Source organism: Seriola lalandi, unplaced genomic scaffold (assembly GCF_002814215.2).
Source record: "Seriola lalandi dorsalis isolate HSWRI2012SDOR001 ecotype SW California unplaced genomic scaffold, Sedor1 jcf7180002054275, whole genome shotgun sequence".
Taxonomy (NCBI): Eukaryota; Metazoa; Chordata; class Actinopteri; order Carangiformes; family Carangidae; genus Seriola; species Seriola lalandi.
The window spans coordinates 101477-121220 of NW_019524828.1; the positions used below are offsets into that span (position 1 = coordinate 101477).

General features: G+C 39.3%; 2 protein-coding genes and 1 long non-coding RNA gene across 3 annotated transcripts in view; all 3 read left to right on the forward strand.

Moving 5' to 3' along the window:
• snapc2 (small nuclear RNA activating complex, polypeptide 2) overlaps nt 1-2177 on the forward strand; it is a 5012-nt gene extending 2835 nt beyond the window's left edge. Inside the window, exon 5 of the mRNA XM_087173705.1 lies at nt 1462-2177. Coding sequence (XP_087029831.1) covers nt 1462-1875 — 414 coding nt within the window. The 3' untranslated portion in view covers nt 1876-2177. The remainder of the gene's footprint in view (nt 1-1461) is intronic.
• Nucleotides 2178-8330: 6153 nt separating this feature from the next.
• On the forward strand, nt 8331-11320 carry LOC111654371 (uncharacterized). Its single transcript, XR_002760738.1, has 3 exons — nt 8331-8530; nt 10811-11089; nt 11211-11320. It is a non-coding gene; the product is annotated as an uncharacterized LOC111654371 (long non-coding RNA).
• Nucleotides 11321-13698: 2378 nt separating this feature from the next.
• Nucleotides 13699-18155, forward strand: LOC147819171 (uncharacterized). Its single transcript, XM_087173706.1, has 5 exons — nt 13699-13715; nt 14868-15029; nt 15624-15718; nt 17168-17361; nt 17470-18155. Exons 1-5 carry the CDS (start codon nt 13699-13701, stop codon nt 17512-17514), a joined length of 513 nt encoding a protein of 170 aa, XP_087029832.1. The 3' UTR covers nt 17515-18155.
• Nucleotides 18156-19744: the final 1589 nt, after the last annotated feature.

Sequence of the window (19744 nt, forward strand, 5' to 3'; positions counted from 1 at the left end):
CTAAAAAAAAAAAAAAAAACGACAACAGTGGTGAACAACATTGTTGAGATTGCAGTGATTTGAAAGAGATGCTGACAGCCAATCAAAATGCAGCTGAGTTCACAAGGTGTCGCAGTCAGAAAATAAAAGCTAAGTCACATGCTTCATTACTGTTGTATCTGAGCAGCACCTGCTCAGTAAAGCATTGGAGCCAGCTGTAAGTTTTCATTCACTCCTCAGTCTCTCACACATTTACACTGATTTCTGTTACAGTTTGTCAAGTGTGCCACACACTTGAGAAAACATCTGTAAAACCTGCAGCTGGCGCAACCCAGAGCTGGAATGAAACTCACATCCTTTGTATTTAAAAGGCAACAAGCGAGTTCTCATCAGCATCTCATGCAGCAGTCTGGTCTGTTAGGTTTCCACTAAGGGGCAGCACAGACCACAAATGAAGGTCCTACACCTCAGATCAAATGCATTTCCATCTGTTAGTATCAGATTCACACACAGCAGCCTGTTCCAGGAGAGACAGCTAGGCCTGATCGGAGAGGAGGTCCGTCAGACTTGACCATAACCATAACTGAAGGTCTATGGTCTGCTGTTGTCTCAGCTGCTCTCCTCTCTCCGGCTCCTGAACTTAGATTTGCTCTGTCCAAGAGCTGATACTGGATCCAGGTTCAGGGCGGGAGGAAAACAACTGCTTTACAACACGGCCATAAATAACACAGGTCATGTGTTCAGATACTGTGAAGATGTGTTTTGTCCACATACAGCTGTGTTCTGTGTTTTTCTGTTTCTGTTTCAACTGAACAAAACGTCACTGGTCTGACCACGTTTCACTGGGACTTTAGGAAAGTGTTGATATTTTCAGAATCATCACATTTCTGGTACCGAGCGTTTGTTTTCTGTGGAGCAGAGTTCAGTGTTTAATGTTCTCCTGAACAAACGACTGAAGTTCCTCTAGCAGCTGGTGTTCCACCGTCACCTCTGATGTTCCACCGTCACCTCTGATGTTCCACCGTCACCTCTGATGTTCCACCGTCACCTCTCTGTCCTCTGATGTTCCACCGTCACGTCTGATGTTCCACCATCACCTCTGATGTTCCACCGTCACCTCTCTGTCCTCTGATGTTCCACCATCAGCTCTGATGTTCCATCGTTACAGTGTTTGTCCTGGAGTCTGAGGCTTTAAATGACCCTGAACCAAAATGTTGTGGTTTGTAAAAAGCTGTGGAGACATAAAGTAGAACCTGGAACCACAGACTGTCACAGGTCTAGGTTCAGTCTGTCCCAGGTCAGAATAGATACTGACCGAACATCTGCAGCAGTAGATCAGGACCAGGTCACTAGGAACCAAAGGAACCTGCGAGGACAGACTCACAGGTTACAACTTCTTTGTAAAACATTGGACACACACACGCACACACACACACAAATATGCAGAGAGCAGCAAGTATGAACCAAAGCTTGTGTCAGTAGCATGTTAGTTCAGTATCAGCACAGATTTGTGTAAGTACAAAAGTTATTTTTCTGTTCTTATTCCTTCACCTGAACGTTCTCCTCTCCATGTTTCAGGTGTACCAGCGTCTGTCATCACCTGCTGACTCCCAGCTGGCGAGAGAACTGTTTAATAACCTGAAGGGCGCACCCCCTGCTCAGTCAGAGGGTCCGAGCGGTCCAGACAGCACCACACCAGAGGGTCAGCAGAGCTCTGACGGGACTGGCGGCGGTGAGGTCGTGGACAGTGGTGGGAGGACACTGCAGCCAGAAGCTGAGAGCCAATCATCAGAGAGCAACAACACATCCAGCCAATCAGGGAATGGAGACGTGATGGGACCCTGCCCCCCCCTCAACCCTTTCATGGTGCCACTGAAGCTGCTGATGCGCAGATAAATGTAGTTTAATATTTATAAACAGTGGTTTGTGCCTTATTTTTTCCCTATGTTGTAGATTTAATATTTGACTTTATACTGGTTCAGTGGTGAGTCTACTTATTTGGTCTTCGTCTCAGAAGTTACTGAGCTGGATTTTCAATAACTAGTTTCTGAGTGACCACTAGAGTCTGTCTGGTGTTAAAGTTGGATGTCTGGTCACATTCATTGTTCATTTATTCTTTGAGCTGATAGTTTTTTTGTTTTATTTAAGTTGTTCAGTTGCTTTTATAGAAAATAATAAAAAAATCATTTTTAAATGCAGTAGACCTCCTCACTTTGTTTTGTGTTGTTAGTTGTTTTTAATGTATGTAATAATTCATATCACAATGAAACAGTTCATTCAGTTATGGTTAAGGTTAAGTCACATTGAAGTACATGTGTTTATCAATAAATTATGACAGAGTAATTGAGTACATAAAAATAAAATACATATTAGAGCATTTTAATTGTTTTCATTTAGGCATTTTTAATCTTCATATTTCAGATTCTGCTGCTTGTTTTAAGACATTTTGAATTTTCAAGAAAACACATTTTTATATTTCTCTCAGAAAAGTCAGATATTATTATTCCACAGATTCATCATCACGCAGCTGTAAAACTCATGATGCGTCTACATTACCCACAATGCAACTGACCGCCAGCAGCTGGGTCAGAGACTCAGGTGTGTTATGCCAGTAGCGGCTAATGTAGCCTGGAGTCTTCAGCTCAAACTGATGCTGACTCGAGTGACATCACTTAAGTCACACAGCTCAGTCTGAAGAAACAGATGGTTTCATACAACAACAACAACTTTTAACTGTACCTAAGACGTGAAGTGTCCAGAATCACTATCAATTCAAGAAACTTTATTTGTCCCCAGCAGGAGACAGCGGACAAAACAGATGAAAGTTGGCCTTTTGCTTTTCATTGACCGTACAGTTCTGTAATCTTCAGTTATCTTTACTTCCCCTGGCTCCGGTCCAGCGCAGTCTCTGCTCTGCCGTGTGTGTGTGTGTGTGTGTGTGTGTGTGTGTGTGTGTGTGTGTGTGTGTGTGTGTGTGTGTGTGTGTACTGAGTGCAGAGGACACAGAAGCAGTGCGGGTTGGTTGGGGAACACTGCCTCAGAGTAGGCCTACAACTGGAAGTGATTTGAAACGCACAGTACACACTTGTTTTTGTTATCTTATCATTGTGTATATACAAAGATATATATGTAAATGAGAAAAATCTATAGTAATTCTGAAATGAAAAATATTATGTTATAATGTTAAACCAGTTTTCTCATAACAGGAAACAGAGCAGATAGTTTTTTATCACGGTGGCGGATACTGTGTTTTCTTGATTATGTATTGTGAGAAATATAAAGATGTTTTTCTTCTTGTTTTAATGAACAGAAAAAGTCGCACAAGCAGCAGCGTTGTCTAAAACTGGCTAAACCTCAGTTTACCTCTAACTGATTATTATTATTCCCTATGATCTGAGTATTGTCAGATTATTAAATGAGTGAATGAGCTTCATTCTTTGAAGATTAAAGGATGAGTTGACGGACATGAATTCGCAGCATCTTAAACATGATGTTGAGATATGGTCACTGTGTTTGTACTAGGTTAAGGTGTGCTCAGGTTTTCACATCATTGCCATGATACCAGTTTGTTTTGATAATAAAAATGATAATAGCCTGAAATGACGTGCAGAGTTGGGTGCAAATGTACCAGCGAAATTCTTGATTTACTGCTTCATGACATTTGTCTTGTGCAACTCCTGATTATCAGTCGGCTGCTGAAACAGCTCGATCCTGGTGGTGCAATCAGCAGAGATATGTCAATTATAGGATTCAGAACCTTCACACTTCACACTGTTCTGTCACCACTCTGATAATACAGTTTTCCACCATTTCGTCAGCTGTCCTGACACATCTCTGCTGTGTGTAAGAAGGTGAGTATTCTCTATCAGCGGTTACAACACGCAACTTATTAAAATGAATTCAGATCTCAAAAATAACAATACCTCAGTTTAAAAATACTACGTAACAAGTTCTGCATTCAGAGAACAGAAAACAGAAACAGAAACATGATATATATATATATATATGTAAAAGCGCTGCTTCGAAGTAAGAGTATTTCATAGAAATAGTTCTCACACTAAAATCCTCAATGACAACTGCGAATTTCAATGAGAGTTTCATCACAATAAATAATTATAAATGACGCTATTTAATTATCGCCCAGTCCTGATATATGATGTAAGTATTTTTATATATTTTTTACTGTGACTGTAAAAGAAGTGTACATATTTGTCATGTTAAAAGTAGCTTTATTACTATGACGTCAAAGGAAATACACAGCAGTCCCACTGATTTTTTATCTGTCTTTAAGATTGGGTGGTGGCAGTGGAAAATGGAAGCTACCACAGAGGATTTACCAGGCTTTAGTTTCTGATAAGACGAAAGTGAACCTTTCTCCCAGTGGGAGAGGTTTTTAGACAAGGTTACTTGTTTACACCAGTCCTCACCCTGCTGTTACACCCTATTTTATGACATCTCTGGTCTTTGACCCTCCAGCCATGAGGCAGTCGGTTGTGCCTTGTACATTCCATGAACATTACCAATGCACGGAATCATGCTATAGTTATTTTCCTTGACGTCTGATAAGGTGTGTCATATTGGAAGTCATTGTAAAATCCAGATAAAAACGTTTGAAAACTGAGGACAGCACTACAACACTTAAACAAAACCCGTATCTGCTCTTCACATACTATCAAAACATACAGTGATTTAGAAAAAGTTGTTGTTGTCTTTCATTAATTTGATGAAGTCACCCCACAGAATTAATATTGTTGTTGTCAGTAGTTCTAAAAACTGTCAGACTGTCAGCTCACATAAATCTGTGCTGCTGCGCCGTCTGTTCATGCTTCTTCAGCTGCTTGTGCTTCTCAGACACTGACACCACTGCAGCATCCAACTGTACGCATTATTGCAATATTCTACTCAGTAGATTTAACATAGTGTGTAGTTATATATTTTTTTTTAATTAACTGCAAAGGCCAATGTAGAGAGTTCACAGTAAGACAATCAACAAATCAACAACAATTAAACAGTAAACGGTATAGAAGTATGAAAAAAAATCACAAATCATTCTGCTGGTTTTGGGAGAATCATCCATAATTTTTTTGGTGAATTTGAATCCAAGACTGAGCAATAAGAAAATGTTGTGCATACAGTACATATTACAGCAAGATGATGAAGATTACTGCGGACTCATGGTCCAATCCAAACACCTTTTGAAACACTTGATATCTACCATCTAGAGAATGTCTGTGTCAACTTTGGTAGCATTTGAATGAAATATGAAAATACTGATTTTTTCATATTTTCAAAAATATAAGTGACACCATCATTCAGTGGATATGCAAAAAAAAATTCCAGCTCTGTAGAACATACAGGTGATTTATTATGATTTTTTTTTGGAGGTTGGAATATGTAGAAATTGATATTTTTTGTAGGGGGTCACGCCAACTTTAATAAATCATTGCCAAATTTCATGCATCAGTTGTGAAGTGACTCTAGATCATGCAAACCAAATATTTATCCAATTACAAGATATAGAGTTTTCATATTTTCCGTGTCACCTAGTTGCTGAATTGCGCCAAATTTTGTACAGAACCTGAGACTGATATGAGAAAGTACTGGACTAAATTTCGTGTAAATAAGAGTGATTGTTGCCAACTCTTCCTTGATTATAGGGCCACCTGTGATGTCATGTTTGGTGTCTGAAATGTGGACTAGTCTACAACAACCCTTAATTTTACTTATATCACTTCTACACTGTAAGCTGCAGTACCACAGTCTAATTTTTGTTGTTGTTCAATAGAAATTGTATCCATCTTCCATGTTCTTCTGCTTAACCGAGATAAGCTTGCTAAGCAGGTTATCCCAGACATCCCACTCTCCAGAAATGCTTTCCAGTTCCTCCAGGGGGATCCAGAGGTGTTCCAGGTGTGATAGGTGGGATATGATAATAATAATAATTCCTTTATTTATATAGCACCTTTAAAAACAAGGGTTCACAAAGTGCTTTGACATAAAAGTACAAACATACAAGAGAACAATGGCAGAAGAACCCAAACAACAACAGCGACATACTGTATAAACCCTCAAGAGCCCAAACAAGCAACGCAAGAACCCAACAACATAAATTAAGACCAGGAGGACCAAGGTCTAAGATGATGTAAGCAATTAAAGGAGATAGGAATAATAAAAGGGGGTATAGGCACTAAAACACCATTAAGCAACAGAATGAGAAAAAAAAATACAAATAAGGGCATAAAGGGCTAAAAACAGTAAGTAACAGTGCCATAAAATAAGGAAATAAAAACAATAGAAACAGATAAGAACATTTGTAAACAAACAAACAAATGACATAGAGCAATAAGGAATAAAATAGAGATAATAAGGATAAATGAAAGCCATAAAAACAATAAAAGGAAATAAAATAAATACAAAGATACTGAGGATGTTAGGGAACTAAAACAATTAGAAGAGTAATAAAAATATATGATAGGATAAGAAATAAAAGATGATAGAAAGACATAAGAAGAAGATCATAAGAAGAACACATCACATAAAAGCAAGGCTGTAAAAGTGAGTTTTAAGAAGTGACTTAAAGAATGTCATGGATTGTGCACACCTTATTTGCTCGGGCAGGTCATTCCAAAGCCCTGATGGCAAAAGCACAGTCAGCTTTAGATTTGAGCCTTGACTTTGGATGACCAGGAAAGCCCCACCCAAGGATCAAGACTAGTGCAAGCTTTAAAAGTGATAAGTAAAATCCAATGGAAGCCAATGTAGGGAAGCTAAGATTAGGGTGATTAGATGTCATCTGTTAAAACCAGTAAGAAGCCTAGCTGCTGCATTTTGAATTACTCGGAGGCGAGATGGGTGCTTTATGGGTAATTTTGGAAAGGAGAGAGTTGCAGTAATCAAGTCTGGAGAAGATGAGGGCGTGGATGACTTTTTCAAGGTCCGATTTGCAGAGAATTGGTTTGATTTTGGAGATGGTGCGTAATTGATCAAAACATGACTGTACGACTTTTACGTTTTACGTGTGATTTGACGTGTGACACAAGCAATGTTAGAGGTAGAAGATGAGTAATTACCTATGGTGACCACAAAGGTTAATTCTGAAAAATAAGAATAAAACGAACTCAAACCAAGTGCAGTGTCCTGGATACCAACCCAATTACTAAGATGATCAATTAAAATAGTGTGATCCACTGTATCAAAGGCTGCATTCAAATATGTAATCCCTCCAGTGAGTTCTGGGTCTACCCTGGGTCTCCTCCTTGAACTACTTCACTTGGGTTAATTAATCCACCATTTTCCAGCTGAGAAACTATGACCTCAGACCTTGAGGTGCTGACTCTCATCCCAGCCTCTTCACACTCAACTGCAAATCACCCCAGGGTGCACTGGAGGTCATGTTACAATTCTGAGGTTCTGGACACACTCCTCACCTCGGCTGTGCCTTGAGATCCTGTCAATGAAAATCACAAACAGGATGGGATACTAGGGACAACCTTGGCAGAGTCCAGCACTCACCGAAAACGAGATGCATTGTGGTTCACTTGAATTTTTGTCTGTGTGAAAACAAATGGAACCGAGGGGAAAATGTTACAAGTTTACAAACTCATCAACCGAATCGGACCAGAGCAAACCAACTTTAGTTGGGAAAAACGGCCAAAGATACAAACACGGTAAGTGGGTCGTGACTCTGAACCGAACCTGAGCCAAACATAGTTTGCTGGGAGGCCGACGTCTGCTCTACTGGGCTGAACACCACACACAGTCCTATCAATCTCTCTCGCTCCCTCATTCTCTCGCCCTATGAGGAAATGACTGATGTCTGAATTCAGCACACCAGACATTTCCTCAATTAAGTTCTCCTCAGTTAATCCACAAAAAAAAATCTTAAAAACGATTGTTCACAAGTCCCAAATCTCTAGTCTAAGTCAAGTCTCAAGCCTTCGACTTAAGTGCAACTCGAGTCCAAGTCACAGACTCGAGTCCCCATTTCTGTGATCAGGTGACTCAAACACCTCTCCACGTGAATTATAATGTTACTCCCTCAGTGCTGGATCAACTTAATATGTGATGATGTGTCAGTGTTGCCCCCAGTCTGTCAGTCTGCCCTTAAGGGGCAGAAGAAATCAGTTATTGCAGGTTTAAATACTTAAATACACAATCAGTAAGATTTTCATGGGAAAGTTATGATAGAATCATTTACAGTGCATCTGTAAAAGAATGGAGTGGAGATGCATGAGGAAAGGTGCCGTAATGTCTGAATGGTTTTACGTCTTACTCATTCTTCTTATCTAAGTCAGTCCTCTAAATTTAGCCTTTCTCTGCACCTTGACACTGGCTGGGTATGTTTACAAAGAGCTAATCCACTGACAGTGCTTCACAGTGGACATATTACACTCTGATAAAGACAGATATGGCCATTTAACATTTTCAACTTTTGGATTTAAGATTTTTTTTTGTGTCACTCATCGTCCATCGTTGCCTGGGATAATCATGGCTTTTTCTTCACATTTCCTGATTATCTCAGCTTTACTCATCTGCTTATGTCCGGCTGATGGTAAGATTCACGAGGGCTGAAATCAGGGCTGAACAATAGGCAAAACATTTTTGCAGATCTTATGATATGAGTCATGATTTCAGTTGGACTGGTCATTTTTTAATTTCCACTGAAATAAATGTAAAAATGATGATGTGATTCTTGTTGGGTCTGTAACAAACAATCATGTTCCTTTACATCTGGAGAATATGATCTGTACTCTTCATTCATGGTCTGTTGTTGTGACAGATTTTATCTTTATCAAAAAAAAATGCAGTTCTTGTGATTTGAATATTTTGCTTGGCAGTATTGAGATTGAGATTTTTGATTAATTGTGCAGCTTTAGGGTAAATCAACGTTTTACATGTACGTAGTACATGTAGTAATGTTTACTACAAAGGATGCCACTTACAGTGTAACATGTGTCTAATATCTTTAGATTCTCTTGTTGTTCTTGTTAGAACCCTTGTTGTTTTTTTACTAAAGTTTAGCTCATTTCAAATAAGAGAACTATTGGCATTCATTTAGCAGGTTTATCCTTGTTTTTTGCTTGAATTATAGACAACTGTTACATTTATTGAATCGGAAACTATAAACACTCTCCATCCTACAGCTCAGCTTGGATACTAACTCTCACTCTCTCATCGCTAAGTAGAAGGATCCTCTTGATACATACAGATACAGATACAGACATGCACAGGGGTCAGTTGACAAATAGGAAAATAGGAAATAGGTCAGTAGTTGTTTTGGTCAGAGTATTAATCAGGCTTTTTTAAAATTGGTCTAAAGGGGGTAAGGGGAAACTCTACCAGATGACAGAGGAGTTAATAATGGGGAGATGATAGAAGGCCAGCATGATTTAACTAGGGTTATGGAGATTGGTGACATGTGGAGGTACTGGACATATCCAATTATGTGATTTTCAATTGGAAGACTGAAGTCATATCTAATAGTGGATGGGGACATCCATGGGGTTTTCTTGGCGTTTGCTGATGGTGAGTCAGTTTTTATGATGTTAGTAGAAGCCAGCTGGTTATGTATTGTACTGATTTTGGAGTAGTTCAGGTGTGTACCAGGGTGCAGTATGGGCATAAGACAATCTGTGGTTACAGCATCATGCAGTAATTATGAATATAAGACGATCATTGAAGCAGTCCTTTAAATCTGGGAGTGGAAGGGTCGGTAGCATGAACAAGGCTCGAGATAATTAAACTAATGACATCTTCTGGGTTGTAGTGATGTATGTTGTTGCAGTGTGACATGATGCGACACACCCTTGGGTGGTGGGTTGGTGTTGAGCAACACAGTTTATGGCCTGACATGTGTTACTCAGTGGAGGTGATTTCATATGGTGTGACACCTGAACGTGAGGTCAAGGATATTACCTTTGGTGTGGATTGTAAAGCTGACATATAGATGACATATTTTAAAGAAATGTATATGATCAAACAAAGATCATACACATAGCTTTAAAATCTGTTGAGAACATATTGTCAGTGTTATCAAAACATTAAAATTCCACATACCCAGACATCGCACTAAAGACGATTAAAACTGTCGAGAGTTTCTGAAGATATCAGATGAATTGGTCACTGTAAATGCATTCCCGTGGAGCTGCTAGATTTAGCTGTAGAAAATCCTGGCAGGTTTCCGTGACGTAATAGTCCTGTTTGTGATCTGTGATGTCGTCATTGACCAGGGGGGCTTTATTGATGATAGATTGGATGTTGCAGAGGGCAAACTTATGACAAGTCATGTGAGTGTAAACAGCTGATTTAGCTAGCAGAGTACGCACTCTGAGGTCTATTGTGCTCACTTGAAAAATAAATTTACAATAAAGAAATAATGAATTTAATCAACGTTGAGGGAACAAATAATGCAGTGCATAATTAATTTAATAACATAAGTGAATGACTGCAAAAACATTGGATGCAATAAACTGAAAAACTAAACTAAAAGAACTAAAATGAAGAATAAAAAAACATAAGTGTGTACATGAGTACAGGAATATCACTGATGATCTTAAAACTCATATATCTGACCAATTAATATAAAAATGATTAGCACTGGAAGAAGGAACGGCCCATGTACAACAATTATAACTACAGCCTCCAATGTGACAGTGGGAGTAGAAAGAGCAGAACTTTTCATAGAGTTTTATGAATTTTGCATATTCTGTCGAATTCTGACAAATTCTATTCTATAAATTTGCAATATTCCAACCGTGGCAGATATCTGTTTTGACAACTCTACACACTTTTTGTGTGTTAACATTATTTATGACATCCTCACCTTCAACAGTGCTCCCAACCACAACATCAAGCATCACACAAACAGAACCACCCACTAGTGTACCAACTACAAAACCAACCACACCATCAACCAAACCACCAACTGAGGAGCCAACCACATCACCAACAACACCACCTGCTACACCAACAGCTCAAACAACCACAAGACCATTCATGAAAGCGGAACCATTGAAGTGCCAAAATGGTGGAACTTTCAATGGATTTAACTGTACATGTCATACTGGATTCAGTGGAAGAATTTGCCAGTTCATTGAAACTCTTGTGCCAGGTAATGTTAATTGTATGCAAGTTATGTCCTTTTTCAGTTTCACTAAAAGTTACAGAGCGCATTCAGTTATTGTTCTGAATTGTTCATTTATGATGTTCAATATATTTCATTCTCATTGCAGTTACATTCAACAGGTCAGTCGAGGTTAATTTGGTGATCAATCAGGGATTTAATGAAAACTATGAAGACACCTCCTCATCTGAATACAAAAACTTTGTTCGAAACTTCGCCCTTCAGGTAAATCAAATCAGACATGATGGAATACCTGTCTCTTATACACATCTCCTTTGGGCAGATTGTCAGATAACACTGTGGAACAGGTAAAGAAATTTAAACACCTTCACTGCAGGATATTGAATCACTGATCAGATATTAACTCCAGCCATTAATTGTACTATATTGATTTCAGATGAGATTATCAGATGAAGCCATGGCTACCTACAGTGTCACATCAAGAGCAGACAGGTAAATAAAGCATAGACACCTTTAAGGATCTTACACTGATAACGTCCAAATCAACGCATTTGACATATAAGCGTTATGCACTAGGAAACTTTGCATGTTGGCAGCCTCAGATGGAAACAACAGGCCTTTTTTTCGTGGATGAGCATGAGCAGGGAATTTGTTTTGTCCATCTGCGTGGTATGTTGATGCCAAGTGCACAGTGCTCAGGTGGGAGTCCATATCTTGATGTCACTGGTGATCCAGGGTTTGTTGTTTGGAAAGCAGTGTACAGTCCTTGTTGGTATATCAGTGTCCATACAGAAGTTAATGTAGTCCGTGGTACATTCAATCATTCTATCAAGATCAGGGTCCTTGCTTTTATCATTTTCCTGTGACTCCACCAGGACATTCCAATCTGTGCACTCAAAACAGTCTTTTAGAGACTCACTGGCCTCCGGGGTCCAGGTCCTGGATGAGTGTGTGGTTGCAGCCTGCCTCAGTACACAGGGCTTGTAGGAAGGCTGAAGAAAAACCAGATTATGATCTGATCTGCCAAGTGGTGGTAGAGCTGAAGCAGTGTAGGCCTCCTTGATGTTTGCATACAACAGATCCAGTGTCTTATTTTCCCTTGTGGGACAGTCAACACACTGAGTGAAGCCAGTCAGGTGAGACGTGAGAGTGACATGATTAAAATCCCCTGATATTGCATTGAATGCATCAGGGTGCTGGGTCTGTACTCTCACAACAGTCTCGTGGACGACGTCACACGCGACCGCATCCTCTGCCCGTGGTTGAATGTGAACAACAAAGGCGACAATGTGTGAGAACTCCCTCAGTACATAGTACGATCTAAGACCAACTTCCAACAGTTCAATATCCCGACAGCAGATCTTCTCCTTCACTGTGATGTGACTGCTATTGTTCAATAGCAGAACCATCCTTCCACTTTTATTCTTTCCACTTGCTCTGGCGTCTCTGTGCAGCAGAGGTTGTACCGAGGCAAACTGTAGCTGCTGTCCTGAGGGAAAGGACACCATGAGCGTGTCTCCAAACCACATCTGTTTCTGGCACAGCATCCGTCCGCTGTCATGTTGCATTTTATTAACAAGAGTGAACTAAGAAGTACTTAGAGCAAATGTGCAGCAATGAACATAAATACAAAAAAAAATGTACATAAATATATTTCAGTTAATCAGTAGAGATATTTAAATCAGCAGGAAAAAAATGAACATTTATTGCGTTTGGAGCAGGAACGTCAGTCTGCCTTTCTTCACACCATTACACCACCACCAGCCTGGACTGTTGACAACATGAGTCAACTGCTGATACCTCAATCTGCATTTCTCACTACACCATCATCTCACCTCGCCTCATAGTGGTCACATGAGACTCTGTCCTTTTATTAATTACCAGCATGTTCATCAGTTTTTTAATCTGTCTGCCAGAAAGTTATGTTGTTGTTTATGTTGAAAATTAGTTTTGTTGTGTATGACTTGGTGTGTTTCTGTACTTCACTTGCACTTGTTTTCATTTACTGCAACCTTTGTTCTATAACTAAATGTGTATACTTTTTAAAAATGCAAATGGGGATTTAGCTGAAACTAATGAGATGAGAGGAAAACTGAGGAAAAGGTGGAAAATAAATGGAATTATATTTTTATGTCTGATTAATGACTAGAGTCTTCAAGCAGTGTCCAGACTGATTTGCATAAATTGAACTATAGCTCCTCACTTTGGTATTTAGGCTGATGAAACAGGTGTATTTAGTGACAACAACAATGTATATGCAATACTTTGAATTGCAGAATAATCAATAATCCTGTATTGAAATTTTCTCTGCCTCAGTGTTAATGTCTTCCATGATGTGGTCTTGGGGATTCCAAACATCGGCAGCTCTGATCAACTGTATGACGATGACTTTGTAGCAGTGAAGGATGCTGTTGATGAGCTTGTTGGTTGCACAGTAGGTAAGACAGAAAATAAGTTCATACATAACCACATATAGAATGCTCTGCTAACGAGCCATGAGATCAGAACCAAGATCATTCAAATAACAAGAGTTTCATCAGAAACAAACATTAAGTTTAAGTTACAATTTCTTTTACAACTCTGCCTTGAACCGTTTTCCTTTTCCTCCAAAAACTATTGGACATTTTTAAGTTGAGATGTGTATAAGAGACAGGTACATTACTTTAAGCAGTACATGTAGGATTTACGTTGGGGTTTACTGCAGCTCTGCAAATTCTCTGCTGAGATCATTCAGCATTCCTGCAAGTCGGTGTGCTCGACTGACCTGGCACACTGGTGATACTGGCTCCTGTACTTACTCACTGCCCTCAACACTTCCTGTGCAAACAGAATGGGTACCTCAGATTTAGCACAAAGTAAAAACTTATAAGACATCCACTCAGAGGCACAGCTTGTGATGGTGGCTCCAGCAACAACAACAACAACTTAGCGCCAACCCGGGGGGAGCAGTCCACCATTTTCCAGCTGAGAAACCGTGGCCTCGGACTTGGAGGTGTTGACCTTTGCCGCTTCACGCTCGGCTGCAAACCGCCCCAGTGCGCGCTGGAGGTCATGTTCTGATGGCGCAGAAAAGCACATCACCTGTGAAAAGCAGAGATGCAATTCTGAGGTTCCCAAACCGAACACACTCCCCCACCTCAGCTGTGCCTTCGGATCCTGTCCGTCGATATCATCAACAGGATCAGCTACAACAGATAAACGTAGTATAAAGAGTGAAAAAGTCCAACTTAGGAGGAGGTTGGGTGGCTGGATGAAAACACCAGATTTTCACACAGACAGGTGTTCGATACCTGACTGAAACCAGTAGTTTGTGTTGTTTCTTTTACCTATGACTGTTCCACAACCTTAACCATGTTGTTATTATTGGAACCATGGCAACAAAGGTCGTCTAATCTTAAGGAAGTATTTATTTAAATCCAAACCGCAATCTTTTCCTAAATTTGATGTTTCCATGGGTGATTTAGAAGATAGTGACATGAGTCCTTTTCAATATTCAGCTCTCCACCCATTAGTCCCAGAATGCTGATACGCATTGTAGGAGTTATATTTTTCATTTTAGACTTTGCTGCCCTCTATTGGATGTAACAAGAGAAGACAAATTTTGACAGACATTACACAGATTTTCCCTTTTCAGTGTGTTTCTGCCTTTAACTACTTCCTTGCTAGTAATGTTTAGATCACGTCTGATATATACAATCAATACAATATTTTGTTTTTGGTCAAACTTTCTTTGTGTTGCCCTTTTGGACTTGTTCAATGCAGCAGTTCACCGTTGTTTAACTTATTTCTTCCTCTTCTGTTCCAGGTGTCACGCTACAGATTCCACCTGGTACCTGGGCAGTGACTGTACATCCCCTATACAGAAGATTCCTTTCTACGCCGGGTTAAGTGTGACCCTTGTTTGTCTGCTGGTGACTGTGGTAGCTTTGACTGCATACGTGCTGATGAGCGAACACAACCAAACACAGTAAGCTTTTTTTCCCGCCATTAGAACCTCAGATCCGTCTGTGAAGCTCGCATGGTTCTTTAGATTGCAGATTATGTTTAAATAATAAGAGAATAATGCAAAACTATGATTTTTCTTTCTGAGGAATTAGGGACATAAACAAGTCAGTCAGGCGTTATTTGTACTATATGTAAAAAATCAACTCCTCTTATTAAGTGATTATAACGTATCACTAAAAAGTATTATTTCAGGTGATACAGTGAGAAAAGCAGCACAATATCAGCTTTGTACAATAATAGTCCAAATATCTAGCTATAAATGGAAGAATCTCTGACTGTCCGTCCGTCTGTCTGTCCTTCCATTTTCTCAACAACCACTCATTTGATGCTCTTCAAACTTGGCAGATGTATTGTTGAGGACCAGAGGAAGGGCAGTGTCAACTGTGATGAGTTTTTGGACGAGTGGTTCTCGAGAAAGCTTCGAACATTTCTTTTCTATATGTTACATGACATGAAGAAATAAATGAACACAGGACATAGTGAAGAGGAACATATTTTTTTATGCATCTTTGAAATGAAAGCTGCAATGATGAAAAGTTTCCTCTTTGTTTTGCAGGACAGGAGACAATAAAGACAAGCTGGTGGACCAGTGGATGAAGGAGGACTTTAAATGGTCCAGATCTAACAGCTCAACTGACATACATAGTACTGGTAAATTTATTATGGACTTCAGACACACACTTAATTACTACAGTAGGTGGTGAATGGCTGGAATATTTTGTGTGTGTTGGAGGGGGGAAGGGGCTGTGTCCCTATTAAACACCCATGTTCCCACATGCTGAAAAAAACCAGATGACAAAACCAAAAACCAGCAAACAAATGTCAAAACATTCAGTCCACTGATATCAACTTCGGAAAAAGAGAACAGAAAAATGATAGACCTCCAGTTCCACTATATCTGTGTAGTGTGTGTGTTGAAGTTAGCTGTGTCAAGTGAATGACATCAATAAAGAAGAAAGTGAAAACTTGGTCACAATTATCTCAGGGTAACGTTTAAATAATTTTCCATCTGTTAATCTACAGCTTTTACAAGTCGGCACAATATATCATCCCCAGTTGACCGAGCAATGTCGAGAGTGCCCCGGCAACAAGTCAATACAAGTGGCCATGGCCTCCCTTGAGAGAGAGAATGTCATTTCTGCAGGGCTGAGATTGAGGAGATAACCAATAAACAACAACTCAAACAACATTAAATGTGAACTGGTTGGATCCAAAAATGAATGTACTGTTGCTATTGCAGGGGCTGAGAACATAATGGGTGAGCATGCTAACAAGCTAGCAAGCTTAGAGTAACACACTTCGACCACTGCTGACTCTTGAAAAAACTAGAACATGAAAGGTGGAACACTTAAACAGAGCAGCGGGGCAGCTAACAGATAAATGTACTGATCTTGAAGGTCATGCATGGGCAGAAATATGCCTCACTAGAGACTGAGTGAAAGCAGGGCTGGTATTATTTTCCACTTGTAGGTCTAAGTGTGTATGTGTGCATGTGTAAACAGAATGTTATCCTGAAGACACCTAATAATATAGTAATGAACACTGAGCTCATACAATGATGTAGTAATAACCACTGAGTATCATGTAATAATGTATTAATAACTACGAGTATCACATAATCATGCAGAAATAACGGAGTATTGTTGTAATAATGTAGTAATAACAACTGAATACTCATTTAATAATCTAGTAATAACTGAGGATTGTTGTAATGATATAGTAACAACTACTTAGTATCATGTAATAATATAGTAATAACTACTGAGTATTCATGTAATGATGCAGTAATAACTACTGAGTATTCATGTGATAATGTAGTGACAACCACCAAGTACTCAAGTAATACTGTAGTAATAACTAATGAGTACTCATGTATTAATGTAGTAATGATTACTGAGTATTCATGTAATAATGTAGCAATAACTACTGAGTACTCTTTTTTTTCTTAACGTGACTGATTCCTTAGTTTCTGTTCTATGCATTAGTAGGACAGTGTAGATCTGTGTGTTGGTCATCCTTTCATCACTTTATAAACATGAAATTTATTCTGGTGGACGTGTGTGATTCTCTCATAACCACTGACTGTTGTACTATTTTCAGGAGAGTACAGAAACCCTTCATTCACACATGAAGAATCAGGCAGGTTACCTGTACCTGTCTACCAGCCGACTGCAGCTTACATACAGTCCAGCCCATCAGCGAGCATTTACTCACCATCGCAAACAGGGAATAATACTCCATTTTCTCATGGCAGTCAGGCCTTACCCCACAGAGACTTGTCATCCAACCTGCCGGTCAGTGCATCTCTGCAGAAACACAGAAGATCAGTGTTCAGTGGTGTGTGAGCACATTGAAGGTTTGGTCATGTCAATAATTCTTTCTTTCTTTCTCTCTCTCCACAGATGAGGATAAGCAGGCCTCAGATCAGAATTTCCTCGGACGTCTGAGCAGGGAATTGCAAAGCGACTGGACCTCAACTATGTTTTCAAACTGATGACAATTTGCTGCACTGTTCATACCAGCTAAATTTGTATTATTGCTTGATTTATTTATTGATTTCTCAAAATGACTGCAGCCAAAGTGCATATATACTGTGTATTCATGATTCTATTGAACAGCCCTGTCATTAATGGTACCTTTATAGAGCTTCTTATGCTCAGTTTTGTTGACACTGTTTCAGAGTGGTGTCATCTTCATTTATGAGGCTGTAGTTAGTGGTGGTGTTATAATTGGATGGAGAGATGTTACTTACATTTAACAGACTCCTCGTGTACCTCTTCAGTTCTCAGGCACTTTCATTGGGTGTTTCTCCAACTGCCCCCTAGTTCAGTAGGTAAAAAGTCATTATTTATGTAAATTGAATTGTTGGGACACAAACAAGCCAGTGACCTACAGCTGATAATGATCTCACATCAAAACACACACAAGCAGTGAAACAATGACATCCCAAAGTTAAAACTGTACACATCACATCAGTATGTAACTGACTGAGACAATAAATGAGTAGCTCACTACCTAATAAACTAAGCACTGGTTTGTCCTTTAAATAAGAATGTTTACTGGGCAAACAAGCTCCTTCAAACCTGAAGTTTCTGCCGGATTTCACATTGTCAAGTACAGATGTTTGTCTCTGTCGGCCAACGAGGATAAAAATCTGAGGCAGAGAGACATTGGGGGCAGAAGTTAGTGCAGAACAGGACACAGAATACACCTGTCTCTTATACACATCTCTGAGTCAAGCTCATCATGAAGCTAATGCTATCGCTAATGAATGTAGACAAAATCATGCATGTCAAACTTTCTCACGACCTTAACTGGTGACTGCATTTCTTTATATGTAATTAAATGCTCTTTTATTTTCTTTAATTACCAACAATTCAACATATTGCAGCCACTGGCTCGTATCTAAAATAATGAATTCTAGGACATTGCCTTAATGATTTGACATGTTATCTTTCTCCTATCCTTTTTCAAAATAATTTATAAAGTCCATCATAAACAAAGTATATGAGGGTTTGGACCGTTTCCACTTTCAATAATTATTATTAGATTAACCAAAACAGATTTGATAGAAGATCGATAAAAGAATCTAATGTGGAAAAACTGCCCAGGGACAATGTCGGACATGGATGTTAATCCAAAAACCTTTACTTGCAGAACATGTAAAAAAAAACAAAAGTTCATGTTGAAAGCTGAATCTATTCTGTAACAAAATCCCAGAGTTTTCTGATGAGATTCCTTAGCTTGGGAGTTGAGACATTTTCACATATGAAGAATCTGTGTCTGAATTCATACCACCCAGCATTTGTTGAATTTTCTATGGAACAAATCCAGCTCCTCCTTAGGGTGGGTAAGAAGAAAGCATAGTACCTTAAAATGTTCTATATTAAATTAACTTCATTACATAATTTCTTTTTAAATAATTCACGTCAAACACTTTCATTTTACATGTTCAATTCCAAGGGATTTAACTTCTTGTTTCACATGTATGAATTGGAAGTAAAATTCAGGTTTACACTTCACTCCACCAACACCATTATCAGATTTGCAGACGTCACCACTGTGGTTGGACTCATAACTGGAGGAGATGAATCAGCGTTCAGAGACGAACAACCTGACATCAATGGTCATCAACTGCAGGGGGGCACAGAGCGGACCCTGCCCTGCTCTACATCAACAGGGACTGTGTAGAGATGGTTTCAGATTCTTTGGAACTCATATGACAGAGAATCTCTCCCTTCAGGTGTGGACAATCTAAAGGAGAAGCTGCTGGTGGTCTTCTACCTCCCCACCATTGGGAGTATACTGGCATACTGCATCAGAGCACCTCAGCAGAGCCAGAAAAACAATGAAGGACCCCTTCCCTCCTGGACATCACCTGTTCAACCTCCTGCCCTCTGATAGGCAGTACAGTTGCATCAAAAGCCAGACTAACAGACTTTAGAGCCATCAGAACTCTAAATCCCATAAATATATACACATGGTTTTATTATTCAGTGTAAATAATAGCTCACTCAGCAAAGCACTTTTCTATTTCTTTTACAGTATTCATTATATTTTAAGTGCAATGTTCTTTTTAAGTGCAATATTCTTTTTGTGTCTTTTTATCTGTCTTAACTAGTGTCTCTGTTTGCACTGATCAGGAATAGCACTCCAAATATCAATGTCATTGTATAT

What these genes read in the sequence shown, in the direction of transcription:
- LOC147819171 (XM_087173706.1), top strand. An exon ending in AGCGAACACAACCAAACACA is followed by an intron (nt 15,030 to 15,623) that starts GTAAGCTTTTTT and finishes TTTGTTTTGCAG; the next exon opens with GACAGGAGACAATAAAGACA. An exon ending in AACTGACATACATAGTACTG is followed by an intron (nt 15,719 to 17,167) that starts GTAAATTTATTA and finishes TACTATTTTCAG; the next exon opens with GAGAGTACAGAAACCCTTCA.